We start from the raw sequence: 19228 nt of genomic DNA, 5'->3' as shown, positions 1-19228 counted from the left end.
GTGTGTGTGTGTGTGTGTGTGTGTGTGTGTGTGTGTGTGTGTGTGTGTGTGTGTGTGTGTGTGTGTGTGTGTGTGTGTGTGTGTGTGTGTGTGCGCGCGCGTGTGTGTGTGTGCTTGAGAAAGAGATGATGTGGTGAGAGAAAGAATAACTAATAAATCATAACCTCATCAAGCTTCAAGAAAAGAAAGACTGAATAAGAAAGCGACCAAGCTCTCCTCAAACGATAAAAACCTCTAAAGGAAAGCTCTAGACAGAAAACCTCTAGAGAGAAAACCTCTAGAGAGAAAACCTCTAAAGGAAACCTCTAGACAGAAAACCTCTAGACAGAAAACCTCTAGACAGAAAACCTCTAGAGAGAAAACCTCTAGAGAGAAAACCTCTAGATAGAAAACCTCTAGAGAGAAAACCTCTAGACAGAAAACCTCTAGACAGAAAACCTCTAGAGAGAAAACCTCTAGAGAGAAAACCTCTAGACAGAAAACCTCTAGACAGAAAACCTCTACAGAGAAAACCTCTACAGAGAAAACCTCTAGAGAGAAAACCTCTACAGAGAAAACCTCTAGAGAGAAAACCTCTAGATAGAAAACCTCTACAGAGAAAACCTCTAGAGAGAAAACCTCTAGAGAGAAAAACCTCTACAGACAAAATCTCTAGATAGAAAACCTCTTGACAGAAAACCTCTACAGAGAAAACCTCTACAGAGAAAACCTCTAGACAGAAAACCTCTAGACAGAAAACCTCTAGACAGAAAACCTCTAGAGAGAAAACCTCTAGACAGAAAACCTCTAGAGAGAAAACCTCTAGAGAGAAAACCTCTAGAGAGAAAACCTCTACAGAGAAAACCTCTACAGAGAAAACCTCTAGACAGAAAACCTCTAGAGAGAAAACCTCTAGAGAGAAAACCTCTAGAGAGAAAACCTCTAGACATAAAACCTCTAGACAGAAAACCTCTAGACAGAAAACCTCTAGACAGAAAACCTCTAGACAGCAATGAGAGTTATGAGAGTTTGTGCTGTGGCGGGACAACAAGAAGCTGTTACCTGTCATGTTGACCTAAGCATGATTGTAACCCTGTTTCCTGTAGGGATGATGGAGAATGACCTTACGTTGACATCTGACCCCACTTAGCCTGGTCTGACAGGAAAAGAGAGCTAGGCACTGACTGTCCACTGGGGAGTTAACTCAATGTGATTCTCTTTAACGAAGTCCCTTAAATTTTTAAAGGTCATAAACAGCTAAGCTCTTGTCATCTTTGACTGTTGGTAGTATTTTACACTACGGCGTGTAATTAAATGTTAAGAACATGGTAATAGTATAGTAACAAGAAAGAAAACAACTTATATTGCCATTTCTAGGTTATACTATTGAGAACAAGGTTAACTCCCTCCCAGCTTGCCCTGCCCTGTCCAGAGCCTTATATCCCTACCCCTGCCCTGTCCAGAGCCTTATATCCCTACCCCTGCCCTGTCCAGAGCCTTATATCCCTACCCCTGCCCTGTCCAGAGCCTTATATCCCTACCCCTGCCCTGTCCAGAGCCTTATATCCCTACCCCTGCCCTGTCCAGAGCCTTATAACCCTACCCCTGCCCTGTCCAGAGCCTTATATCCCTACCCCTGCCCTGTCCAGAGCCTTATATCCCTATCCCTGCCCTGTCCAGAGCCTTATATCCCTACCCCTGCCCTGTCCAGAGCCTTATATCCCTACCCCTGCCCTGACCAGAGCCTTATATCCCTACCCCTGCCCTGTCCAGAGCCTTATATCCCTACCCCTGCCCTGACCAGAGCCTTATAACCCTACCCCTGCCCTGTCCAGAGCCTTATATCCCTACCCCTGCCCTGTCCAGAGCCTTATATCCCTACCCCTGCCCTGTCCAGAGCCTTATATCCCTACCCCTGCCCTGTCCAGAGCCTTATATCCCTACCCCTGTCCTGTCCAGAGCCTTATATCCCTACCCCTGCCCTGTCCAGAGCCTTATATCCCTACCCCTGCCCTGTCCAGAGCCTTATATCCCTACCCCTGCCCTGTCCAGAGCCTTATATCCCTACCCCTGCCCTGTCCAGAGCCTTATAACCCTACCCCTGCCCTGTCCAGAGCCTTATATCCCTACCCCTGCCCTGTCCAGAGCCTTATATCCCTACCCCTGCCCTGTCCAGAGCCTTATAACCCTACCCCTGCCCTGTCCAGAGCCTTATATCCCTATCCCTGCCCTGTCCAGAGCCTTATATCCCTACCCCTGCCCTGTCCAGAACCTTATATCCCTACCCCTGCCCTGTCCAGAGCCTTATATCCCTACCCCTGCCCTGTCCAGAGCCTTATATCCCTACCCCTGCCCTGTCCAGAGCCTTATATCCCTACCCCTGCCCTGTCCAGAGCCTTATATCCCTACCCCTGCTCTGTCCAGAGCCTTATATCCCTACCCCTGCCCTGTCCAGAGCCTTATATCCCTACCCCTGCCCTGTCCAGAGCCTTATATCCTTACCCCTGCCCTGTCCAGAACCTTATATCCCTACCCCTGCCCTGTCCAGAGCCTTATATCCCTACCCCTGCCCTGTCCAGAGCCTTATATCCCTACCCCTGCCCTGTCCAGAGCCGTATACCCCTACCCCTGCCCTGTCCAGAGCCTTATATCCATACCCCTGCCCTGTCCAGAGCCTTATGTCCCTACCCCTGCCCTGTCCAGAACCTTATAACCCTACCCCTGCCCTGTCCAGAGCCTTATATCCCTACCCCTGCCCTGTCCAGAGCCTTATATCCCTACCCCTGCCCTGTCCAGAGCCTTATATCCCTACCCCTGCCCTGTCCAGAGCCTTATATCCCTACCCCTGCCCTGTCCAGAGCCTTATATCCCTACCCCTGCCCTGTCCAGAGCCTTATATCCCTACCCCTGCCCTGTCCAGAGCCTTATACCCCTACCCCTGCCCTGTCCAGAGCCTTATATCCATACCCCTGCCCTGTCCAGAGCCTTATGTCCCTACCCCTGCCCTGTCCAGAACCTTATAACCCTACCCCTGCCCTGTCCAGAGCCTTATATCCCTACCCCTGCCCTGTCCAGAGCCTTATATCCCTACCCCTGCCCTGTCCAGAGCCTTATATCCCTACCCCTGCCCTGTCCAGAGCCTTATGCCCTTACCTCAGTCAAGTGATTAACAACTCCCTGTCTGCCTTTCCTTGTTCAACCACCTCATTCAGTTGCCTTTGCCCTGCGTTCCACAGCGTTGACACCCCCAATCCCTCCTCTGCACATGCACACACACTCACACACACTTGTAAAAACAACCTCTCACCCCCTTCCTTCCTTCTCTCTCTCTTTTTCTCTAGCCGTTGTGTTCGGTGGATACATCCATTAGATAAAGAGAGGCCATATTCTATGGCAGCCATTCTCCTTGACCTTCGCAGGCCTTTTCACTCTTTCACTCACTTCAAACCGTCTTTTGGCGCACTCGGCTGAATGTGGCAAGTCCATCACGGGTGAAAGGGGTGTGCGAGAGGTTGAAGGGGCTGAAGGAGGAAGCCCCGAGCCCCGAACCCCTTCTCCAATCGCCCCCACTTCAAAGTTGGCCTGCATTCATTAATTGCCCTTTGAATTGATATCAGAGGGTCACAATAGGGGTGTGAAAGGAGAAAGAGGCTTTAATGAAGCATAGAGCCCCCATTCATTTGCAGATAACTATGTTTTTATGCTTGGATTGTCATCATGCACTGCATTATAAAAAAATGATGCGAGTCGGAGGAGCAGAAGGACAGAGAGAGCCCGAGGCGAGGGTTAGTGAGAGTGATTTGGTGCTCCCCCTTGCCCCCTGTGCCCTCGTGCCCAGGGACACACTGAGTGACACATTCCTCAGACAGACAGGGAATATCAGTCTTTGGATGGTCATGTTATTTAGGGCAGTCGCCATTTTGCTCTATATAGCCTCAGTCTAACTTTGTATAGTCTGAGTCTAACTCTATATCACCTCAGTCTAGCTCTATATAACCTCAGTCTAGCTCTATATAACCTCAGTCTAACTCTATATCACCTCAGTCTAGCTCTATATAACCTCAGTCTAACTCTATATCACCTCAGTCTAGCTCTATATAACCTCAGTCTAACTCTATATCACCTCAGTCTAACTCTATATAACCTCAGTCTAACTCTATATCACCTCAGTCTAGCTCTATATCACCTCAGTCTAACTCTATATCACCTCAGTCTAACTCTATATAACCTCAGTCTAACTCTATATCACCTCAGTCTAACTCCATATCACCTCAGTCTAACTCTATATCACCTCAGTCTAACTCTATATAACCTAGGTCTAACTCTATATCACCTCAGTCTAGCTCTCTATAACCTCAGTCTAACTCTATATAACCTCAGTCTAGCTCTATATAACCTCAGTCTAGCTCTATATAGACCCAGTCTAACTCTGTTTCTCTGAAGCTCTAAGCTTTATAACAACAAACAATCAACAAGCACTCAACACTCAAATAATTGTCATGTTCCAGACACACATTGTACATTTCCATATAGTTTCTTCACCGTACTTTGATCGTTGCTAGAGAGCGTAGCAACAACCGTTAACGTGCCAGAAATTACTATTATTTACAGCGTCTCGTATAGAACACAAGATGTAAGAACCGAAGATGTCAAGGTTGTCATGTTTTCTATAACTGTCTTTAATGAGCCACCTTCATGAATGTATGAATCAGGGGCGCAACTTTCACTGGGGACGGGGGGACATGCCGCCGACCCCCCACACATTCTGAAATTGCATTTCTATCCCCCCAGTTTTATCATTGGAATGTGATACAAAATGAGGCAACGGTGTGCTTTAGGACCATGTGGACGCCTCTGAGCGGTCGGGTAGACTGTTTGGAGTGTTTATCTGACTGGATAAAAAAAGAATATATATATATATATATATACAGAACCAGTCAAAAGTTTGGACACACCTACTCATTCAAGGGTTTTTCTTTATTTTTACTATTTTCTACATTGTAGAATAATAGTGAAGACATCACAACTATGAAATAACACATATGGAATCATGTAGTAACCAAAAAAGTGTTAAACAAATCAAAATATATTTTAGATTCTTCAAAGTAGCAACCCTTTGCCTTGACAACAGCTTTGCACACTCTAGGCATTCTCTCAACCAGCTTCATACGAAATGCTTTTCCAACAGTCTTGAAGTTCCCACATATGCTGAGCACTTGCTGAGCACTTGTTGTCCAACTCATCCCAAACCATCTCAATTGGGTTGAGGTCGGTGATTGTCACTCTCCTTCTAGGTCAAATAGCCCTTACACAGCCTGGAGGTGTGTTTTAGGTCATTGTCCTCTTGAAAAACAAATGATAGTCCTACTAAGCACAAACCAGATGGGATGGCATATCGCTGTGGTAACCATGCTGGTTAAGTGTACCTTGAATTCTAAATAAATCACAGACAGTGTCACCAGCAAACCACCCCCACACCATCACACCTCCTCCTCCATGCTTCACAGTGGGAACCATACATGCGAAGATCATCCATTCATTTATTTTGAGTCTCACAAAGACATGGCAGTTGGAACCAAAAATCTCAAATTTGGACTCATCAGACCAAAGGACGGATTTCCACCGGTCTAATGTCCATTGCGCATGTTTCTTGGCCCACGCAAGTCTATTCTTCTTATTGGTGTCCTTTAGTAGTGGTTTCGCTGCAGCAATTCAACCATGAAGGTCTGATTCACACAGTCTCCTCTGAACAGTTGATGTTGAGATGTGTCTGTTACTTGAACTATGTGAAGCATTTACTTGGGCTGCAATCTGAGGTGCAGTTAATTATATACTGAACATTATCCTCTGCAGCAGAGGTAACTCTGGGTCTTCCTTTCCTGTGGCGGTCCTCATGAGAGCCAGTTTCATCATAGCGCTTGATGGTTTTGCAACTGCACTTGAAGTTCTTGAAATTTTCCGGATTGAATGACCTTCATGTCTTAAAGTAATGAAGGACTTTAAGAACAGCTTATATGAGCTGTTCTTGCCATAATATGGACTTGGTCTTTTACCAAATAGGGCTATTTTCTGTATACCACCTCTACCTTGTCACAACACAACTGATTGGCTCAAACACATTAAGAAGGAAAGAAATTCCACAAATTAACTTTTAACAAGGCACACCTGTTAATTGAAATATATTTGTTTAACACTTTTTTGGTTACTACATGATTCCATATGTGTTATTTCATAGTGTTGATGTCTTCACTATTATTCTAAAATGTAGAAAATAGTAAAAAAATAAAATAAAGAAAACCCCTGGAGTGAGTAGGTGTGTCCAAACTTTTGACTGGTACTGTATATTATGTCCCCCCGACATCTAAAACAAAAGTTGCACCCTTGGTATGAATCATCTGCTGCTGGATATTTTAATTGTGAGATTGTGTTTACAAGGTGAAAATCACAGAGAAGAACTAAAGTGTGAAGTCTATTTAAGAGTATACATGGAATGTGCCATGAGTGGAATCCATCAACTCATCTTACTGAGTTTCCCTATAGTCTAATTGTTCTGTTCCCTAACTGCACATACAACTCAAACTTTCACTCAAAAATATCAATGCATGACTTGTGTGAAAGATTCAGTGACATTGAACCTTTATTTAACTAGGCAAGTCAGTTAAGAACAAATTCTTATTTATAATGACGACCTACCCCGGCCAAATCCAGACGAAGCTGGGCCAATTGTGCGCCGCCCTATGGGACTCCCAATCACGGCTGGATGTGATACAGCCTGGATTCGAACCAGGGACTGTAGTGATGCCTCTTGCACTGAGATGCAGTGCCTTAGACCGCTGCACCACTCGGGAGCAAATGCGTGCATCAGCCATTATTTGGAATGTGCCTTCGGAGTGTAACTGAATCCATGAAGATAACTGATTTTCAGTAGGCAGCACCTTTAACACCTTAAAACATAAGAACTGGAACATTATGATGTATATGAGAATGTGATATGGGACCTTGACCATGGATCTATGCTACAGTATAGTGTGTATTGTGTTTCCAACTTCAATGCCTCTTAGCAAACCCTCATCTCACCACCCTCCCTCTTCCAGTGCCACTGTAAGACAATGATGAACATCACAAATACAACATCAGAAGCCATGCAGAACATAAATCTGCAAACACTCACACACTAAATATACAAACCTAGCCCCTAATACTCTCTCAAACAATTTTCTTTACCCCCCTCTCCCTTCTCTCTTCCCCATTCACTCTCTTTCCAGCACCCCCCCCCCTCTCCTCCTCTCTCCCTCTCCTCCTCTCTCCCTCTCCTCCTCTCTCCCTCCCTCCCTCTCTCCCTCTCCCCCCCTCCCTCTCCTCCTCTCTCCCTCTCCTCCTCTCCCCCTCTCCCCCCCCTCTCCTCCTCCCCCCCTCTCTCCCTCTCCCCCCTCCCTCTCCTCCTCTCTCCCTCTCCTCCTCTCCCCCCCTTCTCCTCCTCTCTCCCTCTCCTCTCTCCCTCTCCTCCTCTCTCCCTCTCCTCCTCTCTCCCTCTCCTCTCTCCCTCTCCTCCTCTCTCCCTCCCTCCCTCTCTCCCTCTCCTCCTCTCTCCCTCTCCTCTCTCCCTCTCCTCCTCTCTCCCTCCCTCCCTCTCTCCCTCTCCCCCTCCCTCTCCTCCTCCCTCTCCTCCTCTCTCCCTCTCCCCCCCTCCCTCTCCTCCTCCCTCTCCTCCTCTCTCCCTCCCCCCCTCTCCTCCTCTCCCCCCCTCCCTCTCCTCCTCTCTCCCTCTCCTCCTCTCCCCCCCCTCTCTCCCTCTCCCCCCCCTCCCTCTCCTCCTCTCTCCCTCTCCTCCTCTCCCCCCCCTCTCCTCCTCTCTCCCTCTCCTCTCTCCCTCTCCTCCTCTCTCCCTCTCCTCCTCTCTCCCTCTCCTCTCTCCCTCTCCTCCTCTCTCCCTCCCTCCCTCTCTCCCTCCCCCCCCTCCCTCTCCTCCTCCCTCTCCTCCTCTCTCCCTCCCCCCCCTCTCCTCCTCCCCCCCCTCTCTCCCTCTCCTCTCTCCCTCTCCTCCTCTCTCCCTCTCCTCCTCTCTCCCTCTCCTCCTCTCTCCCTCTCCTCTCTCCCTCTCCTCCTCTCTCCCTCCCTCCCTCCCTCTCTCCCTCTCCCCCCCCTCCCTCTCCTCCTCCCTCTCCTCCTCTCTCCCTCCCCCCCTCTCCTCCCCCCCCCTCTCTCCCTCTCCTCTCTCCCCTCTCTCCCTCCCCCCCTCTCCTCCTCTCCCCCCCTCTCTCCCCCCCCTCTCTCCTCCTGGCATTAATCCAGTGTGTGCCCACATATTAAATTGTATAGATGCTCCAGCCTGAGTAGTGGGTAGTTCGTCAACTTTATTTACACAAACAAAAGTCCTGCTCAGTTTCTGTTACAAAAGCAGCTAAATCTTTGGCCCTTTCATGTATTGTCAGCTCTTGATTCCCTTTTGTCCTGCAGCTATTGGCCTGGCTCTGGGCACAATGAGGCTGGGAGAATGGCAGCAGATTGGCGGAATGCGCCTCAATAAACCTATTTATGACACGATGACTGCGCTCACCATGGCAGGTTTTCAAAGATCCCAGACTTATTCAATTAGGCCCTTTCCAGGAGTCCCTTTCACAAAATAAAGTTATCCCTCTTTGACTGTTTGTCTTTCAGATGGGGAATTTTGTGTGTGTCCGAGTATAAATGGAAATGTGCTGGGCCAACAAGGCTCCTCTGTATGTATCATCAGTGTTATTCAGGCTAATTTTAATTAGCCAAGTAAGGTTAAGAAGATACACTGGAAATATGAGAGAGGAGGAGAAAGGGGAGGGCCGCTTGTACATTATCAATCATTAGCTCCATTTCTAGGGTTAATTAACTCAATGTTAGCCTTTTAGATTCTGGAAGGCACAGAAACTACTATACTGAACCCCCTGCTAATGGTTATGCAGGAACTGTGCCAAACTAGCAAATATGCACAGGAGGCATTTAGTGAGACTGAAGCACTGACTGGACATTTGGAAAGGTATTTTCTAAAGAGTGGCAGAATGTGTTCAACTATTGTAATTCTAAGTGGAAAGTATTTTCTCTGACACATGAATTGAGAAAGATAGCCTGCCCTACGGTCTACTTAACCAACTGCACCAGCCTTCATTCCAAACACATTTGGCACGTGAGGATATACTTGCGCATCATTTTAGGCACTGTGGTGCAAGAGGCTGCAATTGAGCGAGATGGAAATTTCCGAAATACATTTCAGTTGTCTTTTTCCCCAGACAAATAAATCCAAGCAAGCCGCCTTTAATGTGGACGTTTAAGAGAAACGACAATTAATTCTGAACGACCCTCGCACAACAATGGTCTCAACAAACATCGACTTCATCAATGTTTGACCCGTTTAGCTGAAAAATGTAATTTTCAGATTGTAATTGCGGCTGTAAAAACAGCATTCCAAATGAGACCAGACAGAAAAAAACGCCAGAAAATAGTGGACGCCACAGGTCTCGAAAAAACTACAAATCGTAAAAACAAAAGTCGAGATTTGACGTTACTGGCGTCACTCTACCCATACAAGGCAATCTCTAGAGCACCACAATAGCTTAGTCCTCAGGACCAAACACCAACCAATTTGAAGTGTGCGCTCATTTCAACTCTCCTTACCTACGCATAATAGCATAAACCATGCATTAGTTTGAGTCATCTGATATTAGTGCAAAAATTAACTGTGCCCGTTTCAAGTCAAAGCATTGTCGTGGCAAAGGTCATTTACATTTTTAGTTAGCCCTTAGGGTAAAATGTACACTTGACCGATACGAATGGAAATAGGACAGCAAACTGATTGGGGTAAAGTGAGCCCGAATGAGCACGTGGACACAGGACAACCTTTATAAGGAAACGGATACTATTTTAGGCTTATTCATATTAATTTATACCCTTCATTTTGGAATTAATAACACAATGTGACATGTATTGGCAACCAAATAAAGACAAATATCAGATGGGTCAATGATTTAACGGAGAATTGAATTTTAGGGACCTTTCTACAACAAACTGACTTCCTTTTGTTAGCGGTTGCACTCCTGAAGATGAATCATAGATATTAAACGAATGCGCGCCGCGGGCATGGAGAGAAAGAGAAGGAAACCGAGGGAGAGGGGCGGGTTCGCTCTCTGGATGAAAGTAAAATGAAATAAAAGGCTCAATTTAATCCGCTTGAAGAGATTTTGAGAGCGCAAGGGGGTGAGAGCATGATGGGTGAGTATTGCAGCATTGCGCATGACGAGTGGCGAGTTCCATTGTGACCACCGCTCGAGGCCAAGCGCGCCTCTCGGGGGAGAACATTGGTCCCCATTCACCAAAGGAGTCCTTAATACACTCCCTCGATCATTAAATGTGACATAGCACAATATCAAATCATTTAGAAGACATTATTAATGTTTAAAAGGGAAAGAATAGGGCATCAAAGACTTAATAATAGACCATGCAGAGGGACATGTTACTAGCCAATTGTACATGAATATCATCAGGCCTATATTGGTAAGAAAATATATTGTGCAACAATTTGTACTTATAAAATAAAAAAATTATATTTATATATTAGGCCTATGAATTAAAATATTAATAACCATAAAGTAGCCTATGCATATATTTAGGAAAATATTTGTCATTTTATAAGATATAATATTTTGTCAAAGCCGTTGATATAAGGCTGCTACACAGAAACTATAATTTCTTATCTTGTGGCATTGGAATTTGTAACATGCCTAAATAATTATTAAGTGACATTAACTAAAAAGGCTAATATACAAGTGTTGAAAGCAGGAATCCGAAGCATCAACAAAAAAAATATAACTTTTAAACATTGTGTAAAATATGTGAGTGTGCACAAAATGTATAATCTGAGTGCACATAATACACAAAAAGTTAGTATTTTCGTAAACCATTATGTCCGCAATGCTCTGTATGTCCAAAATTAAAAGTAACACATTATCAAGAAGTTAAATTCACCTCGCCATTAAATAAGCATATTAAGATGATTTGAAAGTGTTTTGTTATATCAGTTAGGCCTATACACTATAGCTGTGTGTGTGTGTGTGTGTGTGTGTGTGTGTGTGTGTGTGTGTGTGTGTGTGTGTGTGTGTGTGTGTGTGTGTGTGTGTGTGTGTGTGTGTGTGTGTGTGTGTGTGTGTGTGTGTGTGTGTGTGTGTGTGTGTGTGTGTGTGTGTGTGTGTGAAAGAGGGCTTGAGAGGTTCTGAATGGCAGTCGGCTTCTTTAGACGACCTAAAAAGACTCCAAAAGAAACATTTTGTAGGTGAAAACGGCCATTTCTCCATGGTGAACAGTCTCTAGACCTAGCCCGAGCAGCGGCTATTGGCGGACCTGAATAATTCATCCTTCATTGCGGTCTCATAATGTATTTTCTCTGCCTTTTGTTGCAAAGCTCCTTCTCCTTTTCTGACTGAATTATAAACAGGTTGCCTTCTTTTATGGCGACCAAGCTGCTGCGAAGCCAGGCTTTGTCCACGCGTAACCGAAGCGTAAATCTCAATGGACTCTCGCGCCTTTGTCTCCCAAGTTCATCCTCAAATGTCCAATTGTGTGCTCGAGGCCTGGCTTTGTGAGGGATGGAACTGTTATACAAATGTTTGATCAACTCATTTGGGACGTTTTGTCTCCTCCAACTCCCTGTCTTTTTCTATAATTTGTTTTACTGTGCCTGCATTTTACAGTAGAGCGGAAAGAGCAGCTGCGTTGAGATGGAATAGGCCTGCGAATTCGTTCATAATAAATTGTAGGAAACCGTAAAATGGGATGTTATGAGATTTCTTTGTTTAAAATACATCTTGGCAATTAGGGGTTGAAAAAGTTTTTGGTTCTTTTTTATATACTTTTCATAAGGGGTATTTCCTCAAACATTACAACGAGGCTATGTGCATCTCGATTAAAATGCACGTATAGGCCTAATAACAATGTTATTAGTATGATAAAGACATTATAAAAAGTAGGCCTATGCCTACAATAAGCCTACAAGGTAAAGGCTAGCCTATATATAAGCAAAGTGTCCTACCATAAACAATGAAATAGAAATGCGTAGCAGAAGTAGAATACGCACAGACTGATTCGAGTCCTGAACGTTATAATGTTTGTCTGCAACAAATATCGTGTGGGTTGCCCACTTCGTGCAAGCACCCGTGGTTACACATTCGTTCACTTTATTTTGTTTAATTATCTCTCTCACACACACACACACACACACACACACACACACACACACACACACACACACACACACACACACACACACACACACACACACACACACACACACACACACATATATACACACACACACACATACACACACACACACATATACACACACATATATACACACACACACACACACACACACCACACACACACACACACACACACACACACACACACACACACACACACACACACACACACACACATACATACATACACACACACACACACACACACACACATACACACACACACACACACACACACACACACACATATACACACACATATATACACACACACACACACACACACACCACACACACACACACACACACACACACACACACACACACACACACACACACACACACACACACACACACACACACACACACATACATACATACACACACACACACACACACACATACATACACACACACATACACACACACACACACACACACACACACACCACACACACACACACACACAAAGGGGCAATCCTCCCTCTACCACAAAAGTTATCACCTGCTGTTTGAATTATCGTAACGCCTCATGGGACAAGCATTAGCAGGAGAGATATGGTCGATAAGAATTCAAAACAATCCAGTGTACTTTATGACTGTTGACAAAGGAAGACACTCCTTGTGCTTTCACTTCATCGGAAACAACAACAGTTTTAGAGTTAAGGACAGACTAGGCCTATCTATCTCACAAAGTCTAAAAATGAATGGCAACCCAGGAGTGGTGACTCCCATTGTGAAAATGTAGGCCTAGCCTATAACACCGAGTCAGAAAACCAAGAAGCTTACACAAAACAAGATGAAAACCTTTTTCTGTCCATCTTTGTTTAGTTTTGAATAAACGAGAGGTTTCCTCACCGTTTTAAAGAACATGAAAGTGCACAGAAGTATTTAGTTCTGTGTATGAAGGGCCTTCCGCCTTACGCAACAAGTAACTGCCTCACGCAAGTTGAATATAGAAGAGAGAAAATTTATTATTTATTTATGATTGCACTCACATCGGTCTCCTAAGATGCCCTCGATGCTGTGTTTGGCCCGCCGTTCGTGTTCTTCTAATTCCTTTTTCTCGATTTCATCTTCATCATCATCGTCATCTCCCTTCCCTCCGAATTTACTCCTCATGATGCGACTGATAGAGCTCACTGTTAGAAGAAATTACAGAGCACTGATTAATAAATAATAAACTGGAAAAGTTAAACAATCTGCACTCACTTGCTTTTATTTGTTCGTCTAATCTACCGTGATAAAGCATCAAATAAATCTTACTTGATATCAACAGATGCACCATTAAAAAAATCGATTGACTTTGCAATATTTTTTATGATTTTATCTTAACTTGAAATTAATTTGGCAATTACATTATAACAGTTATTATTTCCCCCAGCCATAATTGTCAGCAGTTGTTAACGTTTTTGTTTTCAGAGAGTAAAACGGTTTATTATTGTGGTAAAATGGGTTATTGAGAAAGAAAATACATTAGTTCCATTATCATAAATAAGATGGTGATGATGAAGACCATGATGATGATGAACAATCTATGGCTGCAGGTGAAGATTGCAGATGTTTCCTTTTACCTGATGGAACGGTGTTCCGGTCACATATCCCATCCATCAGTAATTTATCCCGAATCTCCCAGCTAAACATACCCGGGTTGTCTCGCTTGTACTCCTCTATTCTCTTCTCAACATCAGGTGTCGTCCCCTGCTAAGGAAACGACAAATCATATCATCGTTAATTCATTAAGGCATAATAAACAGCTCATATCTACTTACACTGTCTACTTACACTCAGCAACACAATATAGGCCTCTTACATGCCTTCCCAACCTGTAGCTTGTTCAATTTTAACCCAACATGTCATACCTCGAGAAAACAGTTTTAAGAGAATAATAAAATGCATGACAATACAAAACCCAACACTTTCACCAGCGATAGAACTGCTCGTGCTCCCTCACCTTGGGTTTGCTTCCCCCGATGGCCCCGGGTCGGATGGAGCCGGTCTCTTGGTACCGGCAGAGGATTTTGGAAACGCAACCGTGAGAGACGCGGAGCTGACGGGAGATTACGCATGGCCTGATGCCATGGTGGGCCATTTCGACGATCTTATGGCGGATATGGTTGGGCAAAGGTCTGCCATTTATGAAAACTCCCCCGAGCTGGTTCATTCTGCCTTGGCCTAACGGGGTTGAGACTGAGTAAAAGAAAACACAAAATGGTCACCAGAAGGCTTCATGATTACAAACTATAGGCCTACAACACAACAACTAACATTGTTTCCATCATAGGCTACTAATAACACCACAAGGCTACTACAAATAATGTTAAATACATTTTTTTTTTACATAATAGCCTATAATAAAAAATAAAAGTCGTTTCAAATGAAAGGTTTGGTAACAATGAAAGTCCTTAAAAGTTGCTTGAAGTAATGTTACTGTATCTTATTATTTAATATAGCGAGGTGTATAGCCTACTTATATGACCCTGTAAATCTTCTGTAAATAAACAAATTGTTTGTTTTCGGAGATGATTCAATTAATACTTTAATTAATAGTCCACTGCATAAGAGATTATTAAATTAATAATGTAATTAATAGTCCACTGCAAACAAATAGAAAAATATAAAAAGGTGTCAATAATGACTACAAAAAAAACTGATGATAAAGATGACGTTAACCGTTCAATCCACTTTGCATCTGATAACCGAAATGAAAATAAGTTTGAAAAATGACATTACATTTTAATTGTGTTACTTCTCAATTTTGCGTGTCAATCCCAAAGTTTTATAAAAAGTGTTTTTACAATTGGATATGACCAAGTTTATGTTTAGGGGGAGGGGGTTATGGGGTAGGCTACATAATATCCTATATTAATAATCACTCCTTAATTATTACGCATCGAAGCCCAAATATTTCCACAAGCAGTGCTCAAAAAGTTGTTTCGACTTTTGATTTTACCTTCCAGTGGGAAGCCACTGTGTGGGTAGTTCTGAGCCAGCATGGGGCGCATCATCCTTGGTATTGCCCCTGCCAACGCAGTCATACCTCCACAACCCTACGCCTTCAACTAACCTCCCGCCAGAGAGGAGAACAGGGAGCTGCCGACGATGGAGCTTGACCACTGGAAGAAATTCTAAGTAAAAATGCCCTGTATTCCAATTCGTGGAAAGTTAGCCTTGATAGGGTAGCCACTGGACTAGACAGGAACCAGAGTCCAGGGAGAGAAAAAAAAAACACTCCCGCCTCCCGAAGAAAAGAGCCCAAGTTACCAAACCAGGAAAAACTTGAGGTAGACTTCTGAAGACTGCGCCTATGCGTTCTTTCACCAGTCGATAGGCACTTGGATACGTGAGGGAATCTGCGATGTCATCAATAATCATGCAAGTGATGTTATTGTCGCTGTTGTTGTTGACACACGTTCAGAGTGAGGGAAGATGGTCAAAACCCAGAGGAACAGTTATTAGTTGTGCTGCACTTCTTTCCCATCAGTGATCCAGGCTCTGTGATTGGTTTAGAGGAGGGAGACCGGCTCTTGGGCGTGCGTAATGATTGGCTGACGGTGCAGGAAACTTTCTTCCTCAGAATTGTTGTCAGAGGCGTTGGTTGGGACAGGACTGAGGAAGCGTCTTTAATCATCTCCTTGACAGATGTGACATCATCTCAGGTCATAAGTTCGATTACATATACAGATGCGTGTAGTTTTTAATGTTGCCGTTTTGATTAGTCACTCAACATACAACAGTGTTTAATTGAAGGTATTTTTTCGTAGAGCCCATGCATCCATTTGTTCTCACTCTATGGCCTGAAGATAACACAAATGCTGCAAAAGTTTGTGCACCTCGAGGAATTTATTGTCGCTTTTAGATTGCGCACTACCAATAGGAGAGCCGTCTGACTGGGACTCGCGCCCCAGCAGGGTACGACGCCAGGAGAGTGGTAAAGAACGTCTGCTCTGCTGACAGACGTAACTATTGTGTTGTTGGAAATGTATTTATAGTTGCCTTGCAAGTTGAAAAGACACGTAGTATCCCTATAGGCAATCTCACAAGGAAGGGGCATTGCAGTCCCTCTCTTTCTCGCTCTCTCTTTCTTCCTCAATTCAATTCAGAGGGCTTTATTGGCATAGAAAACATACGTTTACATTGCCAAAGCAAGTAAAATATAACAAACAAAAGTGAAATAAACAGTAAAAAATGTACAGTAAACATTACAATCCCAAGAGCTTCAAGGGAATAGAGACATTTAAAATGTCATATTATGTCTATGTACAGCGTTATAATGATGTACAAATAGTTAAAGTACAAAAGGGAAAATAAATAAACATAAATATAGGTTGTATTTACAATGGTGTTTACACAGAGTTCTTCACTGGTTGCCCTTTTCTTGTGGTAACAGGTCACACATCTTGCTGCTGTGATGTCACACTGTGGTATTTCACCCAATAGATATGGGAGTTTATTAAAATTGGATTAATTTTGGATTTCTTTGTGGGTCTGTGTAATCTGAGGGAAATATGTGTCTCTAATATGGTCATACATATGGCAGGAGGTTAGGAAGTGCAGCTCAGTTTTCACCTCATTTGTGGGCAGTGTGCACATAGCCTGTTTTCTTTTGAATGTTTGGCTGCAGTGCAGGGCATCCTAGAAGAAGTGAAAGCAGCCATGCTCTTTAGAGCTTCCTTATCAATCAAAGGAGCAGAGGTCCAATCCCCACCTTTGAATTCAGACAAAACCCCACTTCCCTCCACTGTCCATCTAAAGGAGCAAATTTTTACTTGGTTAGCTGCATGTTTGCTTTTAGATTTAATTTATTTAGTCCCAATAGTATATAGAGTAATGATGCAATCAATTTTGAATGGTAAAGGTATTTGGATGATTTTGTAGTAAACTGTCATTTTTTTTGTCATACATTAATCCCATGGCCTTGTTTTATTTTTGGCTGATATTTTCAAATTCAATAAGTAACATACACATACCATTTTAAACCCAACATACACTACATGACCATAAGTATGAGGACACCTGCTCGTCGAACATCTCATTCCAAAATCATGGGCATTAATATGGAGTTGGTCCCCCTTTGCTGCTATAACAGCTTCCACTCTTTTGGGAAGTCTTTCCACTAGATGTTGGAACATTGCTCCATTTAGCCACAAGAGCATTTATTGTCGCTTGATGTTGGGCGATTAGGCCTAGCTCTCAGTCGGCGTTCCAATTCATCCCAAAGGTGTTTGATGGGGTTGAGGTCAGGGCTCTGTGCAGGCCAATCAAGTTCTTCCACACCGATCTCATGCTGAAACAGGAAAGGGCCTTCCCCAAACTAATGCCACAAAGTTGGAAACACAGAATTGTCTAGATTGTCATTGTATGCTGTAGCGTTAAGATTTCCCTTCACTGGAACTAAGCAGCCTAACCTGAACCATGAAAAACAGCCCCAGACCATTATTCCTCCACCAACAAACTTTACAGTTGACACTATGCATTCAGGCAGGTAGCGTTGTCCTGGCATCCACCAAACCCAGATTCATCCGTCGGATGCCACATGGTGAAAAGTGAATCATCACTCTGGAGCAGTAGAACGCATTTCAACTGCTCCAGAGTCCAATGGCGGCGAGCTTCACACCACTCCAGCCGACGCTTGGCATTGCGCATGGTGAATTTAGGCTTGTGTGCGGCTGCTCGGCCATGGAAACCTATTTCATGATGCTTCCAACAAAAAGTTTTTGTGCTGACTTTGCTTCCAGAGGCAGTTTTGAACTCGGTAATGAGTGTTGCAGCCAAGGACAGGCAATTTTTATGCGTTAAGCGCTTCAGCACCCGCCGGTCCCATTCTGTGAGCTTGTGTGGTTTACCACTTTTGGGCTTAGCCGTTGTTGCTCCTAGACGTTTCCACTTCACAATAACAGCACTTACAGTTGCCCGGGGAGGTTCTAGCAGGGTAGAAATTTGACGAACTGACTTGTTGGAAAGGTGGCATCCTATGACGATGCCACGTTGAAAGTCACTGAGCTCTTCAGCAAGACCATTCTACTGCCAATGTTTGACTATGGAGATTGCATGGCTGTGTGCTATATTTTATACACCTGTCAGCTATGGGTGTGGCTGAAATAGCTGAATCCACTCATTTGAAGGGGTGTCCACATACTTTTGTATATATACCGAACAAAAATAGAAATGCAACATGGAACAATTTAAAGATTTTACTGAGTTACAGTTCATATCAGGAAATCAGTCAATTGAAATAAAGTCATTTGGTCCTAATCTATGGATTTTACATGACTTGGCAGGGGCGCAGCCATGTGGGCCTGGGGAGCCAGTCCCAGCCAATCAGAAGGAGTTTTTCCCCACAAAAGGGCTCTATTACAGACAGAAATACTCATACTCATATCTTGGCAACGGAGGAATGCTCACTAACAGGGATGTAAACTAATTTGTGCACAAAATTTGAGAGAAATAAGCTTTTTGTGCATATGGAAAATTTCTGGGATTTTTATATTTCAGCTCATGAAACATGGGACTAACACTCTACATGTTGTGTTTATATTTTTGTTCAGTGTATATACTGTAAATACTCTCTTCATCGATTTGGTTAATAATGTAGGCCTACAATCTATTGTTTTGTAAGCATTTCATTTTATTTGTGTGTCGTCCCAAATACCACGCATTTTCACCCCATTTTACATATTATTCTCTCCATAAAATGGTGTTTGCGCGTGGGGCGCATATGTCATGCAGAAGGACAGAGGTCGTTACCCATCCAGGTGCGGAGGTGCACTATAACCGTATTAGCTCGCCATCGTGGCAACAGCTGAACCTTTGACGCGGGACCTGAGGGCATATTGCACATGTACAGGCTAAATTGACTTTTATTAGTGCCTCCGTGGAACCTACATTACATAATACCAATAACACATAGACAGGCCTATGCTTGCTGCTAGCGTTAGTAGCCTTGCTAATAGCAACTACAGAAT

At 43.9% G+C, this 19228-nt stretch overlaps 1 protein-coding gene across 5 annotated transcripts in view; it reads right to left on the bottom strand.

Annotated features, from left to right (window-relative positions):
- LOC115163637 (paired box protein Pax-3) overlaps positions 1-15761 on the bottom strand; it is a 33899-nt gene extending 18138 nt beyond the window's left edge. For 2 of the 5 annotated variants that reach the window (XM_029715682.1, XM_029715681.1), the window contains exons 1-4: positions 15217-15761; positions 14218-14453; positions 13910-13967; positions 13262-13405 (exon numbers count right to left, since the gene is read on the bottom strand). In XM_029715682.1, coding sequence (XP_029571542.1) covers positions 13262-13405; positions 13910-13967; positions 14218-14453; positions 15217-15301 — 523 coding nt within the window. In that variant the 5' untranslated portion in view covers positions 15302-15761. Of the gene's footprint in view, positions 1-13261; positions 13406-13837; positions 13968-14217; positions 14454-15216 lie in introns of all 5 variants that reach the window. The other 3 variants (XM_029715679.1, XM_029715678.1, XM_029715680.1) reach the window with 3 other exon arrangements.
- Between the last annotated feature and the right edge of the window lie 3467 nt (positions 15762-19228).

This window comes from Salmo trutta, chromosome 26 (genome assembly GCF_901001165.1).
Source record: "Salmo trutta chromosome 26, fSalTru1.1, whole genome shotgun sequence".
Classification (NCBI taxonomy): domain Eukaryota; kingdom Metazoa; phylum Chordata; class Actinopteri; order Salmoniformes; family Salmonidae; genus Salmo; species Salmo trutta.
Note: the sequence above shows the minus strand (reverse complement) of the source record. Positions and strands in the feature narration are given on the sequence as shown.